Source organism: Neopelma chrysocephalum, unplaced genomic scaffold (genome assembly GCF_003984885.1).
Source record: "Neopelma chrysocephalum unplaced genomic scaffold, ASM398488v2 Primary Assembly neopelma1_97027, whole genome shotgun sequence".
Lineage (NCBI taxonomy): Eukaryota > Metazoa > Chordata > Aves > Passeriformes > Pipridae > Neopelma > Neopelma chrysocephalum.
Window position 1 is genome coordinate 2,859,011 of NW_020925669.1, and position 25,336 is coordinate 2,884,346.

Consider the following 25,336-nt stretch of genomic DNA (forward strand, 5'->3'; position numbering starts at 1 on the left):
ATTTGTATTGGCTTTCTTAAAGCACCAACACAGATTTAAGCAGTCATTAAATTTTGTTACTGGACTTACCCATCATGGAATACTGTTGTGGTGAGGAAAATATCTGCAATTGGTTTAAAAAAGAGGTTACTGCAAAAATGGTGTTTTCTACCAGTAGTATACCCTGACACAGAAAGATATTGCTAAAGATAAGATAGTTAAACTTCCCACACACAACCACCAAGAGAAAAATACTATTTCAGCATCTTTGAAAACTCATTTTTGGTCCCTAAAACTATCCCGAATATGTCACAAGAAGAACAGACTGTTCAGTCATTTTAAACATAGATACAGGAGCAGACAATGAGGTAGCAGAGGGATTTAATTCTACCCCCAGAAATTCAAGAATTCTCTACCAGTAGGTGACAAGATCTCACCCAAAGCATAAAGACTAATTTGTTCTTCTGAAACAGCAGCATTAGAGTCCCCGACAGGATGCATCAGAAAAGAAGGAAAGGAGTATGATTCCATGATAGGAACAAACCCAGCCCAAAATTTGCCCCCATTCACTGGGAGAAGTCTGTCAAAACTCTATAAAGTCAAGTTTGAGCCAAAGAGTGACATTAAAAAAAAGTATCACTGGCTACCTTTAGGTTGTAAATCAACTTGCCAAGCCTTGTAAGGATCCCTAGTGCTGAGAAAGTTCAGAATGAGTTTGTACGTGAAAGGTGTATCCTGAGAGTCTGCAGACAGAGTAGTCCTGGAAGTCGGTACACACACAGAGCTCCAAAGGGAAATTGAGAGGAACTGCTGTAGAAAGGTAGGGCTGAGAAATTTTGAAAGATTTGCAAGCCTTTCTTAAATGCTTTCTGAACAGAGGAGCAATGGCAAGCAGTCCCTTCACTTGGGAGATTTTTCATTTCTTGGATTATCGGGAGGTTTCTGTCTGGTGGTCACAGCTGTTGTGTCAGCAGTTTTCTCCGTGTAGTTGTTGTTGTTTCCAGTGCTCACCAGCTCTGACATTGTGTCCTCCTTGTTTGCAGGTGGAAGCACGCCTCCTGGCATAACTGCACCAGCTGTGCCTAGCATCCCATCTCCAATTGGGGTGAATGGTTTCACTGGCCTCCCGCCGCAGGCTAATGGGCAGCCAGCTGCAGAAGCTGTGTTTGCTAATGGCATTCACCCTTATCCAGGTAAGCCAGATCCATGCTGTGCCCACAACCTGCTCCCTCAGAGTTAGGGAAGGCTGTCCACATCCACAGGCTTTGTCCAACAAGAGAGACCTCAGAGGGATTATGCCTCACACCATCAGGACTCACCCCCTCATCGCTGTTTGAGGTCTTACACAGCTACAGTAGTTAAACAGTTCAATCTGGATGATAAACATCAAGGGCATGTTGGAGGTGAAAAAACTCGGTTCTGAATATTTGAGTGCTCAGTTGCTGGATAGCGTGTCTAGTGAATACAGTCAGGACAACCAACATGTTTTGCTTCAGCTAAAAATTGCGCTTAGTCCTGACCAGTCCATGCTGGTAGATCTCCTAGTGTTACACCCAAGGGTCTTGCTCCTGGTTGGCCTTGAAAGAGCTGTGCTAAGCCTGTTTGCATCTGCTAGCACCCACCATTGGTAACTCCTCCTGGAATTCCTCTGCAGCCAGATGGCTCTGGGAGGACGAGTCCAAAGGGTCCACATGTCTGCTGACCCAAACTGCTTCATGTGTGCAGAGAGCAGGTATTGGTCTCTGAATTGCTCACTGCACCCAAATCCTGTTGCCCTACCAGGCCTGGAGACTGAAGCTCCATTAAGTATAGCCACTAAATGGGCTCAGGTTCACCTTTTGGTGTCACACTGCCAGAGAATTACTGCTGGGATTCAGACTGTGCCTAGCTCAAAGATGCCAGCGCTGAAGGAGTGATTTGGCAAGCACTGGCAGCCATGAATGAAGGAGGGAGGTTAAAGGATATGTATCTGCCTCTGTTTACAAAGATACAGACAGTCTTAGGCTGTAATCACCAAGAATTCAGGAGTTTACCATTCCTTCATGTGCACCTACGTTTTTTGAGTATTCTGCAGATTTGTGATAGCCCTCTCCCTTCTTCCTCCTGCTAGGAAGACATTTTTTACCATTGCTGTATACATACTAATAGTAACAATCATAGTAATAAAAATTTAAGTAAATGTTACTAATTGATCCTAATCACCAGCTGGAAAAGGAGTATATTACCCTGGGGCGCTCATAGATTGATCTAGACTGTTAGAAAATCAGAGTCAGATGCTCCAACCAAAGAGCCCAAAAAAACCCTGAGAAAAAAAATAATTATTTTGATCTCTGTCAGTCCTGAAAACTCAGAAGAGTCATCATCACAGGGGACTTTATGCAGCACAAGGAAAAATACCACATAACACAGAAACACAAAAGCCTTACCAAGTATTGACAAACAAATATGCTCCTCCTAACAAACACTTTGCAAATATGTAGCTGTGAGTTCATCTCTAAGCAGAATTGAAATCAAGAGACTTACTCTACTGAAAGTTATAGGCATGTATATATGTTTTTGTAGCAGCTTAAGGGCAGGGGAGATTTTGGAGTCTTGTGAAGGCACCAGAAGATTGCAAAGAGCCTTTAGTATGCTCAGTGAGCTCAACCACAGCATCAAGAAAGCTGTCTTTAAGGTTACATAAACATAGCCATCTGTTCTACCGTCCATTTATTTCAGTTTCTACCTGTTTGCCAGTCTATCATCTCTCTGTTTATTCATCCATTTATGTGTCTGTCTTTTTTCCTGGTTTATCTAGCTCCTTTTAGCTAATCTTCCATGTTCCATTACTGTGGATATCAGAGAAAAGATGTTCTTTCTAGATGAATCTTAATGACTTGAGCTTTTGTTACTATCCCCAACTATCCCCATAATTAAAGAAGCCTTTCAGTTAGGTATTTCATCCATGATTATATAAAAGTCAATGGCCTTAATCTGATTCTCTCTGAGTTTCAGAGAGACTTGCTCAGCCAGCAATTCACAGTAAGTCCCTGCACAAACACCAACAGCCCGACACACTAAAAGGTAACAGCCATCCTTGCTCCTCTTCGCTGCAGGCAGAGAGACTCCTTCCTGCCGGTAAAGCTGACATCTAAATAGGCTGCTCTGTGTAACGTTTGAATTTATCTCAGCGTGTCTTCAGCAATATATTTGTCTTTCTCAGTGCTCAGTTTCCCCATAACTTAGTGACATCTTAAGTTATAGCAGAGGTGTAAAGGGAACAGTGGCAGGTCAAACACTCACCTCTCATTTTACTTTTGTCTGTCCCTGAAACATTGAAAGCAAGCCCATGTAGCTTACATCATGTGTTTGCTCCACCTAATTCTCTTCCTTCTCATGAGCATTTATGCACTCTCCAAAACTCCACTCCTTGCCACAGGCTTTATCGAGTCCTGGAGCTTAGCAGCATAAAAAATAAAAGGATTAGTCATTTATATGGGTAATGAGAACATCCACAGCCATATTAGACTGGATAAAATGTAGATAGGACACAAAACTTCATGCTTTATAATATAAGCCAGCCACTAATTGCTTGGGGTTAGAAAGAAATTTTCATCACTGGGCAGCTCATTTTTCATTATGGGATTTTTCGCACTTTCCTCTGTTGCATCTGTTACTGGCACTGCCCTGTAGTTCTGCATGTCTCTGTTTCTAAATGCAAGGGTAAAAATAAAATATTACAACCGAGCATGCAATTGCATTAACACTATAGAGAAGAAAAGAACATGACAGTCCCTGTCCAAAGTCAGCATCTTCCAAACAACTTTCCTTTATGGTATGTCTCTCATTCTGAAAGTGGCTAAGACTGCTGCAGTATTATGTACATAATCATAGTCTTGCTATGATTATGACTTGCCATATATTGTTTAAAGCCTGAATGTTGCTCTCACGCTCCACAAAAAAAACCTCAAATGTGGGTTCACACCATTATATCCTGTAGCAGAATGTTCTTTGTTGTCTGAAAATAGCAAAACAGGACAATGAACATCTATAGAGGCATGACATTCATACCATTCCGACCCAAATAAATTCAATTAAATGTGCAGTTTGTCTACATGTTCACCTTTGTGACTAGCCGTAATATTTTTGATGCTGCATCTAAAGGACTCCAGAATTCCACAATCTTTGTAAAAACATGTCCATATGATGCAATTGTATTTGCTCTTTAATTTCAATGGTTTTTTTCTTCTGTCTTCCCCTGTGCTCTGTTTTTAAGATTCCCTTTGACTGCAGAAGGGACATACACGGTATCATTTGAGTTAGACTATCAAACCATCCATGGCTTTGCGGCAAAGGCCGGAGTAGGTAGAACATCCCTACTCACCAGGTCTTTCATCACAGCCCCTGTCCCAGCAGGAATTAGCTTTTTCTGTGCATCTGATCAGTCTATGGATCCGTGCAGTAGCACTAGAAAACCATTCCTTGCAAGCATTCTCATTGTAAGCCAGGGTCTCACCTTCTCCAAGATCAGCCAGTACATAATGCCTCAGTGCACTTTTTGCCATGGAGTGCATAACAAGGCAGCAAGTATTTCCCTTTTCACTAGTCTGAGCCCCTTTGGAGATTTGACCTTTTTGTATATTAATTCCTGCCCTTTAATCTTTCAGCTTGCAGAGCTATTGAACATGGCAATGTGTCACAATATATAGTGGGGACAAAGAGCATAATCTGTTGTGCCATGATACTGTGACTCACTTTGCAGCAGCACAAGAGCTTTTGCCATTTCCACATTAGTCATAGTAGCAGGGATTGTGCTCTTCTGCCAAAACTTCTTAGCCACCTAGAGCCCAGAGCCTCTCTTGCAACCATGTGTGATGTACAATAACAGTAGAGACCATCTGCACTGGTTTCTGCTGTGTCTCACCTCATCAGAATTCTGCTTTCTGGTAACAGGTTCTACCCTACTGAATTGCATTGTGAGGGAATGCACAAAATGCTCACTTCAAAGATAAAACCTCTTTGGAAAGAGAAAGGGAGGGAGAGACGAGAAAATCATGAGACCAAAGGGCAGCAAACAAGAGAAAGAAGGGATTGGCTGTCAAAGAACCAGTGAAATGAGGAAACTGGAAGAGGGAACAAAGCAGAGCTCCCAGAAAAGTGAAGACTGCTCCATGATATTCCAGTGATGTGCCCAGAAAAAAGTGGAAATACACCACATAACATCCTACATCCTTATTCCTTCTGTGCTGAGGGATCTACAGCTTAACCAGAGCCAGGGATGGATCGGTGGTGTGTCAGCTTTGTGGAGCCTTAGATGGGGAATGCTTTCACATATGCTGAGTTCTTCATCTTCCTCGTGAGGGGATGCAGAGGGCCAGGCACTGATCTCTTCTCTCTGGTCACCAGTAGCAGGACCCAAGGGAACAGCATGAAGTTGTGTCAGGGGAGGTTTAGGTTGGATATCATGAAAAAGTTCTTCACCCAGAGGGTGGCTGGGCACTGCAACAAGCTTTCCAGGAAAGTGATCACAACACCAAGCCTGACATACATCAAGAAGCATTTGGACAATGCTCTAAGGCCCACAGTGTGATTCTTGGGGTTCTCCTGTGCAAGGCCAGGAGTTTGATTTTGATGATCCTTATGGATTCCTTTCAAGTCAGGATGTTCTATGATTCTGATTCAGTGCATTTGTTCTGGGTTTAGGTTGCTGAGGAAAACAAAAGCTAAGTTCCCTCAGTTCCTCATAATACATTAAAAGCATGTCATCTCATTTACTATTTTCAGGCACACTGTGGTTCTGTTTCTGACTGCCCACCACTGACAGGACTAGCTCTATGTCTCCTCTCTGCAGACACAGGGGAAGTTTCTCCACCAACCCCCTCCTTTGGCTGCATAGTGGGTACATCTGGGCTAGCAAGACAGCAGTCTCCACTTCATACCCTATTCAGGGTCTAGCCCTCTCTTGTGAGCAGTAGCTCCCAGTAGAAGGCAAGCCTTTATGCCCACCTTTCCAAGCCACTGCTGAGACTGGCAGCAAGGGTGTGCCCTGCAGAGTTCTGCAGGAACTCATGTAACTGAACCAAGACCATCAATTCATTTTACCTGGGTCAATGAAGAGATATCAGGCAGTCACTTACTTCACCCATTGCCAGCAGAGACAGGATTCAAATTCCATGTGTAATTATTATTTTCATCCAAACTAATTCTGTAGGGGAGGAGTGCCCAGCATGATAATATGACAGCCTTATCTATTAGCTTGTCAATGACTGGTAGCACTGCTGGTGGGCAAGCTGCTGCTCCAGACCAGTGAGTCCAGTGTCAGTCCTGATCATCCATCCAGTGGCACTGGGCAAGATCAGGGCTTCACTTGTGCAGAGAAAGAAAAGAATGGCTTCCCACACCTCGATGTCTACCCTGATATTTCAGACCCAAAAGATGTCAGACAAGAAGAGTTTAGATACAAGATGAATCAGGAGAACAGAGAAAGAGTGACCTGCCTGCACCTTTAGAAGGTTCAGGATGAAAATCAAACCCCACAACATTTGGTACGAGCACACACTATGCCCTAGAATTGTGCCTGGCTCGGCTACCCTGGGGCTAACTTCTTCACTGCAGGAAATCTCTGGCTGTGTTCTGTTTGTCCACCCTAAATCTCCAGGTGAGAGCTTTCCTGCTCATATTTTGTATCAGCAGTTCCAAAACTGCAACAGAGAGCACCTGAGACATCATTATGACTAGGAAGCATTTATTTGACTCATTTGTAACAATCTGCCTTGTGCCATAAACCACACTTTACTGGTAAAATAAATAAGTGAAGGAATGCACTCATTAAAAATATAATAACAAGTTGCCATCTTCAATTGTAGTCTAAGCTACTTTAATGATGCCATGTACTTTCAATGACCATGCTGCAGCTGTAATGAATGAGGTTGTTTAAGGCAGTTGTATGAGCCTTTCCAGAGCCAGTGTTTTCTCCTCCGATCTGGAAAAATTTAAACACAAATCAGGCTCTGCTGATGTTTTCAGTAGCATCTATGTGAGTTAAGACCTTGAGCTTTTTTTTTAAAGATGACTTAAACAAAGCTCCCCAAAAATATGGACTTAGAGTGCCTTAATAGCTTTTAAAACCTGACCCTGACTTCTGAGATTATGGCCTTAGACAAAGAGAGGGATGTCTGGCCCTGGCTTTGCTATTGATTTAGTTTGTCACCTTGACTAGCCACGTCCACCTGTCTGCATTTCTGGTCTTCTGTGTCTTTCTTACTTTGCTCACTGAAAGCTCTTCATTGCCAGATATGTCTCCTGTCATGTTTTTGTTTGCCATCCCATCTCAGAAGGGACCCGATTAGGGATGGAGCTTGGAGGTGGGACTATTAAGAAAATAATAAAGATACTCCTGGTTTCCAAAATTGAACTACATGAATTTCATAGTAGGACCATATGTTGTCCTAAACAAGCATCTACAATACCTGGGGATGCTACCAAAATGGCTTTTCCTATTAACAGGATGAAGCAGAGGGCACAAAAGCCCTCAATTTCTTTGGTCTTTTGATTTGTAGGGGAAGAGACAGTGGGACAACATGACTTTAACTGAGTGGTGTCCACCCCTAAATGGCAAAACGAGAGTATAAAACACAGGATCAGCCTCTGTTTTCTGCCAGATCAGCACATTCTTTCCGTTATTGCAGTTATTGTTGTGTCTGAATACCTAATTAATTACAACAGTAAACGCTGGCTTCTTTAATCACAGCATCAGCTGTCCTAATCAATCTTAATAATATGGAATCTGTACTATGGCACCCATGAATTTTAATCTACATAAATTTCTTAAGACCTCTCGCAAGCTTGTTGTACGAAATGATATAATTATGGATATAGATTAGGGCTGTAGAGAGTGATTTAAATTGGATTTAAGGAGAAGGTGAATAGAGCCCTCCCACTCAGTTATTTATTTATTTTAATCCTGGCCTTCACATAGATTTTTTTTTCCTCTCATTATGTTATTACCCCCCACACTAACTGAACAACACTGCCTCTCTTTGATCACACTCCTCCCCTATCCACTTTCCCAAAGGTGATAGTGGCCAAGCTGCAGCTCCTGGGAGAGGTGTAAAATACCTTCCAGACAGTAGAAGGAAAGAATAGATGGGGCAGACCACAAAGCTGTGGATCCAGTTGATAACTTGCTGTTTCAGACCCCTATAGGAAGCATCTCTGCAAAACAGGGTGAAATAGATGGAATTGATCATGTCTGTCAGAAAATGCACAAACTATCAGAAGCAGGGAGTGGAGAGAGTATCATACAGTTGTAAGCTGACTCCTTCCACCAAAATGAAATCCCAAGGTGCCTTAGGGTCCTAAAATGAGCTAGACCCTGCTTTTGTCTCTCAGAAGCACTGGCCCCTTCTGGTTTCAGAGAGCAGATCACTTTGGCTTTCTCATACCTTGAGCTGGGACAGGGAGGCTGTCCCATAGTCCACTGAGGGGTATGGAGGACCCCCTTTTGATTCCTCAGACAGTAACCATCATCCTTTTTCCTCACCAGCCCACTGGCTTAGGTGCAGATCTTCCTGATTTACACTCCTGACTACCACAGCAGACTCCAGCCCTCTGTCCCCTGCAGCCATTTTCATTTGAAGCACCCATATAACAGCTTGTCTTGGCCAGACCCTGTAGCAGGGCTACTGACATCTCAGGAGAGATTCTTTATGGAACATCACTTAAACCAATTTTATTTATTTTTAACAACGTGCTTCATTCTGCCGCCTCCATTCATTCACTCTCTGACAAAAGCTAAATGTCAGGCCCAACAATAACTAAATGCCCCTTTAAAAAGTTGGATTTCAATCTAGAGATATATCAGTAGTAAGAAACCTTCCTGGTGTTAATTTTAAAGCACTGGTATTTCATGCTGACTTGGGAAATCATCCGCGCTTTTTGGCATCAGGCAGAGGATTTGGAAAGTGACATTAACAGATCTACTTTCTTTGAAGGACTTGGGAGTCATTTCTTGACTTCTGCCTAATGAATAAGTACTGCCTTCGTTAAATTTATATTTATGGCCATATAGTAGGTCATTGGCTTGTTTTATGTCTCCAGGTTTATGGAAGGTTATCTGCCATGGTCACCTTGTGGCATCTTGGCCGGGATCGTCTTGCAAAGAGACAATTGTATCTGAGCAGGATTTTTCCCGTGGAGATATGGAAATGATCAAATTAATATAGAGGAGATGTCCAGGGATAAGGCTCTTGCCCTGAGCTGACAAATGAAGTTACTATTAGCATCTGTTTTCACAGTACACCTTTAGTTTGCCCTGGCAAGGCCAGATCTTCAGCTCCTGCAAAGCAGCAAGGCCACAGGGACTTCAGCAGAGCTGACGTGATTGATAGTTGTCCTCTGGCCTCTCAGGAACCTCTCTGCATTTTTCCTTTCACCAGGTGATCCTCAGGATGTACATTACATCACCTTTAATCTCGGAAATGTCCGTATGTTGGACATGACATCTCCATGAGTCTGGCCACAAGGAAAGCTGCTTCAAATGTTATCTGTAGACATATTTACACAGAGAGTCACCAGCACATCCGTGGTTTTTGGATGATGTCACAACTTAGAGACATGCTAGTTCCAGCCTAAAAGCCCCTTCAAGGTGCTTTATGTAATCCATGTCCCTCATCTAGTGCCTCCTATATCCCTACAGCTCTTACCAGCCCTTATTGAGCTATTTACCTTATGGGCCACTGTGGGCTCACACCATAGCACAGGCAGCACACAGAGCTGAGGAGCTGAGGTCTGTTCCCAGCCCCACATGCTTGTGTTCAACCATTATTTGCAGTAACAAAGAAGACTGGCAAGCTGGATGGGGAGAAAGGGTGGCTGAGACAGGGTAACTCTCCTACCTAATGATCTATGTGAAGGCCACAGGGGCACACAACCTATGATGTGTATCTTATGAAGGAATGAAGCAACTTTTAACTCATGGTTCTCCTTGTGTTGGGACACAGAAATGACTCATGTCTCCCCATCACTTTGAATTTTAGCATGTGGTGTGCTACAGCCACACATAACCCCTGCAGTGGGTTGACTCTCATACATCTCGTACATCTGAGCCCTTGCTAAACTTCTCATGGGTCATTAGTATGTAAGAAGGCTGTCACTTTACTGAACACAGCAGGGACACAACATCCTCAAACATCTAATCTGTGTCTTGAGATTTCTGGATCAATATCAACTGTTGGCTTCATTCATGCTACAGCTGGGAGTGCAGGCAGTTTATGTCCTTTCCTAGGTTTAATTCCTCTGGCAGAGCGAGCAGCAGCATGAAGATATGCTCATGGCTGCCCAAGATGCCTTGGCTTCCTGCCAGGCTGTCCAGCCAACACTGGAGTCTGTGTCCCTGCATCTTCATAGGCCATATTGGCCAGCACGGACACATCCACTGTACTGGAGACACATCTTCATTTGCTCAGTAAACACAATCATCAGGCTAAGGAAAGAGAGTTCTGCAGTGAGCAGAGATCATCACTTTTGTTTTTAATAACTGCCAAGTTAAATTCCTGCTGGCTGTGACTTACCACAACTCCTTTTCCCAAGTGGCCAAAGGTAGGGTATGAGACTACACGTAAAACACAGAGCCCCAAGCCACAAGTTGCTGCCTCCCCAGAGGTGCTTTAAACTCTCTCCTTTTCAAGAGCATCCAGGAAAGGCTGGGTCAGTGTAAGGGTCCTGTGTGTTAGAACAGCCATTTTGCATCTTCTTTTCCTATGAGGAAGTGATTTCCAACTTGGAGCAAAGCTGACTGAAACCAGGGCAGAGCCTTCCCACTGGCTTGCATGTGCTGTGAGCCGAGACGAAATTCCATGCATGATCTGGGGCACAAGGCAGCCTCGTGAGAAAGAAACACCCATTTAGATGTTACCTTTGATGACAAGTCATTAACACTCAGGAAAATAGTGAACTCTAAAAGCTTTAATGTGGAAGGGGAAAAGGCTGCATTTAATGTCCTGTTGTCCCAAACATTTTAAATAATTTGTTCAGTTCTAATATTTAATCTTAAAGGTGAACCATGATTTTCAGTGTATATTTCCTAAGCAAAATGTCGTAGTTCTGATGGTCAAAATGTGGCTTCAAAGGCAGGTGAGATATCCGCAGGTGGGGTAAGGAAGGAAAGCAGCTCTCCAGTGAGCCACGTGGTCCTGTTCAGCACAGTCTCAGCTGTAGCTGGGAGATTGGGCAGTTCTCATATGTGGCAAGAAATTAAGGAAAGGACCACAGTCAGACAGGTCCTGCTTAGTGACTTCTTCTGAATCAGTGGACAACCATTGCTAATTGTCAGGAGGTCAGAGAGAGAACAAACATGCCCAAACCAGACTCATCTGGAAAGGAATTAAATGCTGTAACTGTATTTCCTGGGCAGCAGAGACAATTTGTTCTTCTAGCTCTATAAACAGATGAGTGCAAAGAAGGAAGGGCAGTTGCCTTTGGAGCAGAGATGGGAGATTATTTCCTTTACTGCAATCTACAAAACCATAGCCACCTCAGAAAGATTTGCTTATTTCACTACAGGTTCCCTCACCTTTCTCAGGAGATATCCTCTAACTGACAAAACTTGGTCATTTTGGAGGATCCAAGTTATTATGATACATTCTCCCAAAGGGGTGTGGGAACTGGTGTATGACTCAACCTTTCATACCTGTTGAGCTTTCTTCTGGAGCAATATGCTCAACATTCTGTTTTTTGAGGAAAACTGTTTTGAGCAGAGGTTAAAAAGAATAGACTTTATTTGGTTTCTTCTTCAAGAGTACAGGAGTAAGTGGAAACAATTTTTATATTTTCCAACCACTTCCTCCAGTTTCCTGAAACAACTACTCTTTAAAAATGTAGCTTTATACCTCTGCTATGCCTTCCACTGATCTCCCACATGTTTTAATATATCCTCCTCACACCCCTTTGTAAGAAGTGAAAATCCCTACAGTCGGGCAGTGCTTTCCCATTTCACATACACACATATTGAGGGACTTGCCAAAAGTCATCTAAGTAATCGTTTCAACCTAAGGCTGCAATCCCACTTATTTCTTCCTGTGACTACCCCATTCTCAAAGCCCACGTGATCCAGTAATGTCCATAATGAACAGAAGCCTCCAAGCTTTAGTCAGCTAATTGGGTTTGCTGCCTCAAAGTTTGGTCTTCTAATAATTCCTCCTTGTATTTTGGGAGAAAAGTGCAAGACCTTGCAAGCTTCTAACATGACCAATGGTTATCTTTAAAGTTAAGTTTCAAGCTGGTATATCTATCTGTAAAAAAACACTTAATCCATGTTCCTTGGGTCTGTAATACTCACGTTTGACAACCTCCCCCACACTTTGCCATACAGTCAGTGTCTCTCCTTGGATAGGTGTATGGCACCAGATTTCCTTCCAAGAGGCCCCCACCTTTGCATCCTCCAAGCCTTGCCTCCAGCCACACCTCTGTGCGGGTAAGAAGGAAAAAGGTGGGATGGATGTGGGAAAGTGGCAGCTCCCTAAGGGATCATCCTACAAGGAATAAGCTGGAGGGACTGTGTAAATGTAGAACTGTGCAGCACCAATAAATACAAATTAAACTCATAACAAGAAGTGAAATATTAGGGCCAAGGTGACATTTGGACTGGAGGTTCAGCCAAGCTTTGCTTTAAATTTTTTATTGCTGCAGATAAAGAAAGAGCTTATCCAACACGTTTCTCTCTTTTTTCCTCCCTATCAACCAAAGGAGAAAAAGAAAAAAAAAATCTTAACTAGCTTTGGTTGTATTTGAGCAAGACTTCAAAGTTTCACAAAAATAAACAGTTTTAGTGGGGAGGAATGCGCACTTGTAAAGAGAGAAAATGCACTTTGAAGCCAGCAAGAGACTGCATGCCTTACGGAGAGATTCACAGCATCCTCCCTGGAGCAGACAAGTGGTGTCCCCCGCCCCCCCCAACCAGCTTCTTCTCTCTCACAGGGGGCTGCCTGGCAGCAACACAGTCCTTCGAAGGGATGTGGGGATGACAGGAGCCACTGCTTTGTTCTCTTCTCCTTCCTCCTGCTATGCCCCTGTTGTTTTCTGCTCTGATTGAAAGTTTCATGTGACTGTAGCTGTCACTGAGATCTGAGTTTGCACAGCACCTAGCACAGTGTCAGTCCTGGCTTAAGATGAGGGCTCTTTGGGGTTGATTACTGCAATGCCAAAAATCTGCATGCTCAGTGCAGATCCGTAATTTAAGCTTGGGAAAGGAGGAGAGAGGTTTATTTGCCCTCTACTCCAAAGTCTCACAGGGTGATGGCTGGGGGACAGAACCCTCTTGGCCATGCTGGGGGGCTCTGTGCAGTCCTGTCCATAGGGCAAGGCAAGCTGCTCCTCTTCCACAACCCTCAGCCCCTGGGTCTGTCTGTCTCACAATACATGTTGATGATGAAAGAGAAAGGGAGAGTGCCTATCATATTTTAACCCCTTAATTCCTTCTCTCTCTTATGTCTCCACAGCACAGAGTCCCACTGCAGCAGACCCCTTGCAGCAAGCCTACGCTGGAGTGCAGCAGTACGCAGGTCGTTAGTATTAACACTTTCTCCCAATAAACCTTTCTCTTCTGTAAAGCCATTAATCTCTGAACACACCTCAGGGGGCTGAGAGAAGGGAGTTGTTTACTAATACAGGGGCAAGCTGGGGGTCACAGACTCCCAGATTAGGTTTGCACGAACACCAAGCCCAGGGTCTTCTCCCACAAAGGAGGCAACCTCCTCCCTTTTCCCGGTGAATTGGTCCCACTGGCCTGTACCTCAGTGAAACTTCATCAGCAGGACCGTGTCTGGTTTGCCTTAGCACAATGCATAAGTCCAAAATCAGGCCACTGCTTTGGAGGCCACTTGCTATAACAGGTCTCCTGAATGCTGTAGCAAAGAGAGAAAATAGGCAGCCAGGCCCTGCAAAGCCACTGCTGCTGTGCCTGGCATGGTATGGAATGTCTGCACATACCCATTTTTTAGGGTGTGTGTACTGGCCATGCCCCAGTTAGTTAGTCTGAGACTTACTTAGGAGACACACAGACATCCTCCCAGCTTCCCAGCAGATTTCTCCACAGCTCCCAATGGATCAGCCTCCACTCGTGTTGCCCTGTATGCTGAGCAGCTCCTTTGCAGTTGATGGACTGACACCAGCCAAAGTGACCTGGTGCAGACCACGACCCCGCCGTGTTCAGCCTCCCCTCACGAGGTGTCCATGGCCAACGTTGCGAGGAAGCTGCCACCCCAAAGTCATTATTTCCTGTGGTAACTGGAGCGATCATGGGCTCCCGCTGAGGAATGGCTATTATCTCATGTCAGCGCTGTATCTGGAAACTTAATTTAATTCTCCATGTAGGGCTTCATTTGCCGGTGTTTTAGTTATTGTCATTTATTGCTTGTGAGGTTTGATAGATGGGAAGCAGTTCAACCCTTTGAGCTGTTAATTAACCCCTCTGCACACACATGGCCCCTATCCCCTTCTCTCTGGTCTCGCAGCCGACCCATACTCTGTATTTTTAGCAGCAAGGCACATCATCTACCATCTGTGGTAGTGAATGGCTCCCCTTGTTTGCTTGGTGGGGGAGCTGAGTTGGGGAAAATTGTTTAATTGCTGCTCACTGTTTCCACTGTGTTTGTGTGAGAGAGAGGAGGTCTCTGTGGACATGAAAGAAAATGTATATCCAAGGGTGTATGTGCAACTCTGTCCATACAGTGTGTGGGCATATGAAGGCAGGAAACACGAGTGTGGACTGTTCTTATGAGCATGGGAATTAATCAGGGTACACGGGAGATTACACAGGGGAAGCACGTGCTCGCTCTCTGCACGTGGCTGTCAGCATGGGCCTCTCTGCGCTGAGCTCGAGAATGGATGTGTTTATGTCACCATCTGGAATGGTTGTGCATGTCTGCTGGGAAAGATCTCAGCAGAGACCCCCGTTTACACTGCATGGCTCTCCTCGGTGTTACTGCTGACGAAGCTGAAGGGAGGGTGGGTGCTCAAGGCCATGTGGCACCTCCTGGAGCATAGCCATGGTTCTTCTGCTACATCTCAGCCTGCACAAGATGGCCCTTCACAGAGCCAAAAGGCAGGGTGAAAGCCCACCTCTAGCTTGGTGTGGTGGCTTGGAGTGAAAGTTCCTCGCTTCCCAGCACTGAAATCTGTCCTTCTTTCTTCTCTCCCTTTCTCTCCCCTGTAGCTGCTTATCCTGCTGCTTATGGCCAGATTAGCCAAGCGTTCCCACAGCCACCTCCCATGATCCCACAGCAACAGAGAGAAGGTGAGTAAAAGTGACGTCTTCCTTTGTGACCCCAGCAAGCCGTCCCCACCACGTTGGTTCCCCTCCTTGTACACCTAAGAGTATCCATTAAACGCCTAATTGCTTTGGATCCCTGGTCCACAGTGTTCCACCATTTCCATATATGGCACAACATCGTTGTCACAAAGGAAAATATGGAGAAACACGCTCATGGGGAATTGCTGATGATATGTCCTCAGTCCCCAGGGAGAAGAGCACACTGATGTGCACAGGCCATGGAAAGACCTGCTAGCAACATAGGCAATAATGTCCAGTGGGGGTCTGTGTCTGAGAATACATACAAAAATGCAATTGCATTGAAATAAAGAACTTTGTAGGAAACTCCATTAAAAGCCAGTAATATGATTTCAGGCACCTGTTATTTGGAGATCAAGGACCTGCTATTTAGAGCAGCTTATCCAGTCCTTTTAACCTCCACTGATAATCTGGAAACAGAAATCAGATCCAGTAGAGCACAATTTCTATATCAGGATGAGAAAAATCATGTAGTAAAGGTACCTGTTTCTTTACATTGACTATCAGAGGAGCCTGAGTAATCTAGTTCACAGTATTGGATGGCTTCACTGAAGACGCAAAAAGTAAGGAGAGGTAAATGTAACATTATTGCATGTAGACACTTTGGGAGACAACTATGTCATGTAATTTTCCCTTTACAGTCAGTGGGGAGCAGTGGAATCCTCAGAGGCAACCCACTTGGGTAGCTCCAATTGTCCTCCAAGGAGTCCACTGCTCCCTTTTCACAAGAAGAAGGGACTGCTTGCCTAAGTGAGGCTTTAAAGTCAGGTGCTCCAGCTTAGCAACCCTCATTTTAAATAGTTACAATTTAAATTTTATTCTCTATTAGATCACTAATTCAGATATATTCTATATTATATGTGTTATTATATATATGTAATTACATTTAATGTTTTAATATAGTGTAAGAGTCAGAATGAAATGAATCAAGATTACACTATCAAACTAAAACATTCTGATGGCCTAGAACTACTTTGGGGGAGAAATCTCATTTTGTAAGAAAATTAGAAATGTTGGCATTTCCATCTAATTTGGAATTAATTTTTTTCCTATGTCAGAATTTCCTGGGGAACACAACTTCCAGCTCCTGATTAGCTCCAGTGCATGTCCCTGCTGTGAGAACAGATGCACAGACCTATCATATCATTACAGAGATGTTTCCCCCATGCTGAAGGACTTTGCTTTTTATTACTTACTGGGGCTAGATTAAGCACAGGACAAAATGGCGAGCAGATCATTGCTCAGCACAGCACAGTGCCAGGAACTGTCAGGAGCAGGGGAAAGCTGTGGTGCACACTTTGAAGACCCTCTGCCTGAAGATCCCTGTGTTCACAGGGCATGATGTGTCTCTGTGGGTTGGGAGTGAGTGTCACCCAGTGGACAAGTTATCTCATAACTCTTCACTCCCTCTTGTAAGCAGCTGGTATTGAGGATGAAGGTGGTTGGGGGCCAGAGATGAGAGATGTACAACCAGTCCAATGCAGGTTGGCACTCTCAGTGTCCCTCATTTTCCTGCAGTGTTAGGATGCTGTGGCATTCTCTGCTGCTAGAGGGATAATCTATGAGACACAACACTCCATTTTAACAGAGGGTCAAGACCTTTAAGAATCTTTAACCTTTAACAGGAAAACACAGCAAGAGAGAACTCTAATAATAACGGTAATGCCCAGTGCTGAGAAGAGTACTTTATGTTTGCAAGGATGTGCATAAACATTGATTCGTTAGTGAACCAGCCCTACCACAACAGTAACACCAATGATCACGTTGTTAATAACAATGCTAAACTCTCCACTCCTGGATCCCAGTTGGATAACAAGCCCAGAAACGTGTGGCTGCTGGAACCTTCCTGTAGAGATTAGTCATTACTTCCACACAAGCACTGAGGCTGATGGCAGCTGACAGGGCTCATGGGGTGGAATAGATCCAAAGCTATCAAAGCTTGAGATGAAATCTTGATTCAGGCCATGTCAACCACAGAAAACTTGGAGATAATTTTACATTTGTATGGTATTACTCATCTTAATGCAGTTTCTGAAACTCAGAAGTACACTTATATATTAAAATAAAGTGGTACAGGCTTGTGACTCTCATGTGCCCTGTTCTCAAACACTCTGAGGACTGAATAGGAAGCAGATGCAGAAGAGGCAATGAAATTCCAGCCTATGAGTGTTTGCTGTAGAGGTGAGGTGTGCAGCTGACCAAAGTGCTGCAGGCTAACTTCACACAACCTTAACGGGACAGCCCAGTTTTAATTACTGTTGGAAAACAAGTCTAATCATAGCCTTTCCTTATGACATTTCCTCCCGGTGTTGGGGATGCAATGATATATAGTTGATATCTGAACAGACATGTGAAGTTGACTCGTGTTGACAGCAGGCATCCAGGGATAGGTTGGGTCTGTAGCTGTCCCGGTGCTAAAAAACTAACAACGAGTTGAAGTGTGAGGAGCATGGACAGAGTAATGGCTTAGCAGTTCAGGTCCAACCAAGCCAAATCAACCATGTGGTTCTGTGCCCTGAGTAACAGATTTTTCCATTATCCAGCATGGTTTCCCTGTAATCTACAGACGATTCATAAACTGTGAGCTCCGTAAAGCTCTTCTTTCTTTTTTGTCCAAATTAAGGCTACCTGTGCTTATTGTGTATAAATGAACAGATATATATATAACTTAAAGTCATAAAACCAAGAGCCATAGTAGACATCAGTGTAAAAATGAAACTTCATTTTCTTCTTATAATGTGTCATGAGGGTTAGATTTCAAGTTGGCTCAGAGCCCTTTTGAAAACAAAAGTAAAGCCTGTGGTAAATACTTTTATTACTGTATTCAGCCCTGAACTGCCAAGTATACTGGTCTCCAATAATCCATTAACTTTGTTCAAAACCAGAACTTTCTCTCCAGCAAGGTAGTTGGAGTCTTCAGCAAGGTTTTTGCATGCCCGCTGGGATTTTCCTCTTGCTCCAGTGATTTGAACAGGTCCCTTAAAACTCATTGCATTTGTGCACTGAGAACTAGCTTAGATTTTCATAGAATGCTGAGATGAACAACTCACAGAATCATAGAATAGTTTGGGTTGGAAGGGACCTTAAAAACCCCAGTTACAACACCCTGCCACAGGCAGGGTCACCTTCCACTAGACCAGGCTGCTCAAAGCCTCATCCAACCTGGCCTTGAACACTTCCAGGGATGGGGCATCCACAACTTCTCTGAGCAACGTGTGACAGTGCCTCACGACCCTCATAGTGAAGAATTTCTTCCTGATGTCTTGTCTTTGGTTTCTTAAAAATATACATGCATAAACGACAAGACAGCCACATACCCAAACCCATAGTCTGCTATGGAGTGCCTATATTAACTTGCAGCAGACAAAAAAAAAATCCAACAAGGTAGAACGGCTGAGGCAGACAGATCATGTTTTTTGAATTCTTTACCAAGGACTCTAACTGCAACAGGTAACTTACAGATGGATTCAACAAAAAATTGCTTATTAAACTCCAATGGCAGAATTTTCATATGTGAGGGGGACAAAACAAATCAAACTATCCCAATTTTTTTTTTCTTAGAAGCAGGTGGCATTTTCAGTACTGGAAATTAGCCAAAAACCCTCTGTAGTTGGGAACAAAGTGAGTTTGGCCTTGCATGTCTGAGTCAATATGGGAAGCCACAGCACAGGTTTCCTAGCCACATTTCAGAGCTGAGCTGGGCTTTGGGGGATGGTCCCTGTTTTTTCGCTCCCTCACTCGTCTCTTACTCTTGGTCTCTGAGTCATGTGAGGAAGGATTTCAAGGTGACCTAAGGGTTGTTCTCTCCTTGAGCCCAGCCTCTAAACACAGTCTAGATGAAGTTGTGTGCCTCCTGGTCTGCCTTATGCCTTGGTAGGTGTTTCTCAGCACACACAGGCAGAATCCGTACTCATGCACAACTAATCCAAGACCCCAGGAAATGCAGCTGGTATTTTTGAAAGAATTGGCCAGTTTTACAGAGCAAACTGCTGGCTCTGGTGATGTCAGTGGGAATTTTGCCACCAATTGCAGCAAAGCCAAGATTTTACCCATTCTATTATAATGTGGATCTCAAATCCCATAGCAGAAGTGCTCTGGGGCATGTTCAGATGAAGGAATGAATTTTTTTCCCTGTTATTCTGGACCGTGGTCTTCTCCTGGGCAGAATTTTCTCAATTTTAACAGACATCTAAGGGGGTTGGTGTTTGTTTAACACTTTCAGACTGTTTCATATCTAGCTTACCATGCCAATAACTCTGTATTGTGTGGAAGCAAATGGCAGCAAGGATTGGAGAAGGGATAGTTGCTCAGTAAAGAGACTAAAGAAGAGGCAGACAGGAGGTGGGGGGAAACTGGAAAAGCTTGGCATGAAATAGGGGAGCCTGATTGTGGGCCACTGAGGTTCAAAAGTAATTTAGCTAAGCAGATGACCGGGTGCCTAATTAGTTAATTATCCCACTATACCACTATCCCCCACATTTGGAATAAACCCTGTTACCATCCCCATGACCTTTAGGAAATGCACAAGATGCAAAGGATCAGCTGTTCCTTCATGACAGTCCTTTTAGCAAATTAGTGGGGAAAATTGTGCTTAGCAAATATTCATTAGGGCTTCATTTTCCATTAATCCAAAAGGAAATGTGGAGAGCCTGTGACTTCAATCATGCTGAGGCCCAGGAATTTTAATGAGCTTTAAATGGGCATCTGCCAGAATCCTGACTTCACCGTACTTCTCCTGCCAGCCGGGGGGATGAGTAATGGCTAATAAAAGGTGGGAGCATCTAGGCGAACTCCTCTCCCTAACAGGAAAGGCAAAGTTGTAATTTGCTGTGTTATGACACTGTAATTATGCCCTGATGAAGAAAACGAGAGTATTAAAAAACCCTTTCCTTCCCCACAGACATAAAAGGGGGAAAGTTGACTGAGTCAGGTCACGGGGTTGCAGGCACATGGACTAGGGGAAAGGAGGAAACCCTCCTTCTCTTTGAGCTCTCACACTTTTGGCAAAGGGCATGCATTGTATCCCCTCTCAGCAAAGCAGGGCTGGAGTTACCTCTTGAGGCCAATGCAAAGCTGGGCATGACCTGGAAATACCTTTGGAAATAAGACAATAAAAAAAAGAATCCCTGTCTCCTCAAACTGTACAGGTTTTTGCTATTGAACACTGCAAAGATGTTAAGTGTTTAATTTTTTCAACAAAACCTCTTAGACAGACCTGCCCCCTTTAGACTGTTGCTTAAAGACAGCACACTTAAAAATAAAAGTCAGGTTGAAGAGTTTCATTCTAGACTATTTGACCAGAGGCAGGTTCTCCCTCTTCTGCCCCAAAATACAATTTCAACAGAACATTTTTTGAGGGTCTCTGCTTTAACAAAACTTCCTATTCCAACTAACTCCTCTCTGGATATTTTCCCAAGTACCTTTTGAAATCTGTAAGAGAATATGTTACAGCATTGAGGCTAAAAAGCCAATCCCTGTTGTCTAGTAATCTGGATTTACATCCATCTCTCTGGAGATGGAGATGGTTCTGCAGTCTCTCCTGCAGAACCCTCTAGAACAGAGGACATGGCCAAACTGTCCTGATCTGGGGGAGTCTTCAAGATGAGTCACACTAGGGGCTGAATGCAAAATTCTACAGAACAAAATGACCCTGTGGGTTACAAGAAACAAAATGAAATTATGAACCATATTCTTTCATTGTTTGTGTTACTATTCCTCCATTCTGCCTTTCCATAGCCACATGTGCCAGTGCATTCCTCTGTCTCTAGATTTTATCCTGGTGTCTGTCCTGGGAAGGTTAATGAAGTTACCATAGCCTCTAGGTGACTTTTTGAGTTCCTGGTCTTGTGCTTTGTCCATTCCTCTGAGAGTCTACAAGCTGCTTCCCAGAGGTGACCCTTCACCAGTCAGAGAGAGAGGATGCCAAAGTAAATCTCCACCATGTGCTTTCTCGTATCCTATTTCTCTTCATTCATGAGTCTTCTTTTTCTCTTGATAGGACCAGAGGGCTGTAACCTGTTTATCTACCATCTGCCCCAGGAGTTTGGGGATGCTGAGCTGATGCAGATGTTCCTGCCTTTCGGTAATGTCATCTCCTCGAAAGTGTTTGTGGATCGGGCGACAAACCAAAGTAAATGCTTTGGTGGGTAAAGATAACAAAACAATTAGATTCATCCAGGAAAGGGCTTTCTCTGAATACTTTACCTTTCAAACTGCTTTCTTTCTGCTTAAGCTTTATGATTTCTCTCAACTTACTCCTGTCAATACTTTCCCCCTTCCCACTTTCTCTCCTGATTGTCTCATGTTCAGAGTTGTGTGCGCTGCTTAGAGGTGAAGGTTTGGCATTTCACCAGCAGCAAGATGCTGCAGCTGCTGGTGGTGGGCTGGAAAATATCTCCCCTTGTAAGGGGAGGTGGGGATGGTATAGGAAAGACTAAAGAACCTGGGGCAAAGGGGCGGGACTGGGGGCTAGGTGAAGTATTGATGAGATCAGCAGAGGGAGCATGTGGCAGGAGGGGAGTTTCTGTACCTAAGTCAAAAAGACAAACATGGGGTCATGGGGTTGAAGGGAAGACAGAGCTGTGGGGGCAGCTTTTCAACAGCTGTGATGCACTAGACTGCAAGGGGATAAGGGCTGACCATCAGCTGAAATCCTGGTCTTATGGGGGATGGGGGGGATGCAGGAGGGGAGGGGAAGGGAAGGGAGGGGAGAGAGAGTAAAGGGAAGGGGAGAGAGTGGAGGGGAGGCGAGGGGAGGGGATGGGATGGGAAGGGACGGGACAGGAGAGGAGGGGAGGGAAGGATGGCTGCTTGGAGGATCACAGTAAGACATGCTCTGAGCCCACTGGACCCAAGGCAGCACCCCAGCAGATACAGATTGACCAAGGTAACCCTGTGCCTCGATGACAGGCTGTGCTAGAGGCTGGGTTTGAAAGCTGCGCCGGGCTCACACAGCTCTGGCCTCACCGCTGGCTCAACCTCACCAGCTGGAGCAGGAAAAGAGCGCAGCCTGAGCTGCCTGTGGGGCAGCAAGCAGGAATACCCTGAGGGTGGGCTCAGCCAGCCAAGAGCCATGGGGTACTGTGTGTATGGGGTTTCAGTAGTATGCTGCTGTTTGCAAACGTTCCCTTGTGGCAGTGCAGCAGAATGGGGACCCTGCCACATTTGATCCCATCCCACCTGGTGGACAAGGTATCTCCCCCATCCATGTGCTCACCACTGGGATCTGTAATTTCTCTGCCATCCTGCACTCTTTGCAGACCTTCCCTGAGAAGTGCAACAGAACAAACTATTGCTTTTCTTTTCCTATTACTTGCAGCTAATCTGGACTCTGTCTCTCAGGCAAACTTCCAGAGTTAAGACTCATTGGAGTTTCATTTGATTTTACAGCCACTCTCAATCTCCACACTATGCTTCCCTTCCATGCTGCCTTCCCCTTTCCCCTCCTGAAAAGCCCACCTCCCAAAACTCTTACCTCATCCCTTGCTAGCTATGGTGCATGTCAGACAGTACTTCAAGAGTTTTGTACCCTTTCTCTATGCACAGTTCCTCCTGCACACCCATAGAGGTTCTGAACAGGATATTTTCCCCTCTGTTTGAAGGAGCCCTGACCCCTGATGAGAGGGACACAGAGCTCCCCTTCATCAGGAGTCATTGGGTTGCTGCATGCTCAAGCACCGGAGGAATGAAGGACAAAAGGTTTGGTGTGCAGAGGCAGTTGGGAAATTCAAATGAGAATTCAAAACTATGAATTATCCCTGTTGTCTCCAGAGCCCACCTGCTTTATAGAGTTCCTACCATATAAGAGCTCGTAACAAGATAAATAGACCACCAAAGATCCAGGTGACATCGAAAACTAATGCTCCAAGGAGATCCACAGATTAGAAACAGACTTTTGGCAGTGAAATTGTCATCAATATTTAGAGGAATACTGAGCCTGGTTCTCCACATATTGACAAGTGGGAAGACCAAAGGTATATGGAGAAATGAGGTGGGAGCTGAATCCAGAAAGACAGAATGTCTGCTGGACAGGTATTATCCTTATCCTGGCTCAGCTCAAAGGCTGATGACCACAAGACTTCATGAGGATAGCCACACATACCCAGTTTGTGGGGCAGGGTTTTGGGGCTGCATTTATTGCTGTTCCCAAGGTACTGCAAGATCAAGGTTGATAAGTGAGCAGTAATTGAGGGATCTTAGAAGAAATTTTTCTTGATATCGAGTCTCATTGGGAAAGACTAAACATCAGCTTGTTGGATGAAGTAAACTCCAAAACTAATTGAGGGATATTAAAGCCTGAAATAAGAAGGTGCCCTTTGGAAGTGTCGACTCAAGCTCACAGGCCAGCAAAAGAAGGAATTAGAGATTGCTAGTGGATCTTGGTCACCTTATATTATCTTCTGAGACACAAAAACCCGAGTTCATTCAGTTTTGGGTCCCGATTGTCAAGCCTCAGTTTTCTTTGGATTTAACTTAATTATCCATAGAGTTGAGTGCCTGCTGTGATGGTTGGTCTCAGACAAACATGTTGTCTATGCTGCCATGTGCACCAACTCCAGAAGGATAGAAACAGCAGAAGCACAGGTATCCAATTATCACAGGTATGTCATGCTGCTTTTCAAAACCCCCCATCCTGCTTTAAAGCAATGTAAAAATGTAAAGGGGGGGTACAGAAAATCAGACCTTTCATTTGTTTTTGCTAAGTCTGCTGAAGCTGGCACTGATCGTAAATTTTTGTTCAGGAAGTAAATTTAAATAAAAAAATAAATTACTTTTTCCTAAAGGAATAAAAGGCATTTTATTAACTTTGAAAGTAAGAAAACTCCTTCCTTTTCTGCTTAAACATTTCCCAAAACTCAACATGTAAGAACATAGCATTTGCATTCTGTTTCACTTTTTTTTAACCCAGCTAAAGCTCTCCAACTGCTAGCCTGGGGGGACAATTCTGTCTGGCCCCAGAAAGATATTCCACCATTATATGACCTTTTAAAATATATCTGCTATGCAGATCCCAAATAAATTGCTGTAACAGAGTCTAGCCCCAGGTTGTCGAGAAATTGTCAAGAAGTCCTGCTTTAGACAAACTTAAAAAACTCTATGAAGAAAAATGTCACCATGTTTTTTTCCATAGGAACAGAAAAAACTTCATTTGCTGCTTTTGCCTCACTGTTGAACTACCTGTAAGCAGCTGGCCCAAACTGAATGAGTCAGTAGAGCAGCATGTCAAAATAGAATTTTGGAGGGCCACAATGATTATCGGGGGCTGAAGCACCTCTCTCCTATGGAGAGAGTTGGGATTGGTCAGCCTGGAGAATAGAAGACACTGGGGAAACTTTATAGCACCTTCCAGTATCTAAAGGAGATACAAGAGAGCTGGAGACGGATTTTGAAAAGAATATCTAGTGATAGAACAAGGGGGAATGGCTTTAAAATGAAAGAGGGGAGATTTAGCTTAGGTATTGGGAAGAAATTCTTGGCTATGAGGGTGGTGAAGCACTGGCATAGGTTGGTTGCCCAGAGAAACTGTGGCTGCCCACCCCTGGAACTGTTCAAGGACAGGCAGGATGGGACTTTGAGCAACCTGGTCTAGTGGAAGGTGTCCTGCCCACAGCAGGGGGGTTGGAATGAGATGATCTTTAAGGTCCCTTCCAACCCAAACCCTTCTATGATTCTGTCATTCTATGATTTTATTCCTTATTATTTGGCTCTGAATTCTCCCCTGCATTTCAAGTACAAATTTATCTCCTTTGGCAACTACTGGCAGGATGGGCAATCGTGGGCATATTAGGAAGAAGGTGAGATCAGCCACGAGCCTTTCTCCTGGTTTCTGGAGTCCATGACCCTGCAGAGAACCACTAGAACCTGCATGTGCTAAAGAAACCATGCCTGGTCTGGAAGCCTTTGACTTTCCCAATTCAGAGGCAAACAGCAAACACCAATGTCATATCTAAAAAAACACCAATATCATATATAAAATGTACATAAAATGTCAAAGTGCTTAAAATATGTCTGTGCTTTTCCATAGTGGGACTA

General features: G+C 44.2%; 1 protein-coding gene across 17 annotated transcripts in view; it reads left to right on the plus strand.

The window, feature by feature from the left end:
* Positions 1-25,336, plus strand: part of CELF4 (CUGBP Elav-like family member 4) — a 699,885-nt gene that overhangs the window by 632,106 nt on the left and 42,443 nt on the right. For 7 of the 17 annotated variants that reach the window (XR_003532179.1, XM_027671059.1, XM_027671061.1 and 4 more), the window contains 5 exons: positions 1,023-1,172; positions 12,350-12,430; positions 13,455-13,520; positions 15,170-15,250; positions 21,303-21,446. Coding sequence is in view for 16 of the 17 variants with exons in the window: in XM_027671059.1 (XP_027526860.1) it covers positions 1,023-1,172; positions 12,350-12,430; positions 13,455-13,520; positions 15,170-15,250; positions 21,303-21,446 (522 nt within the window). In the remaining variant the exon portion in view is untranslated. The remainder of the gene's footprint in view (positions 1-1,022; positions 1,173-12,349; positions 12,431-13,454; positions 13,521-15,169; positions 15,251-21,302; positions 21,447-25,336) is intronic. The other 10 variants (XM_027671070.1, XM_027671069.1, XM_027671065.1 and 7 more) reach the window with 6 other exon arrangements.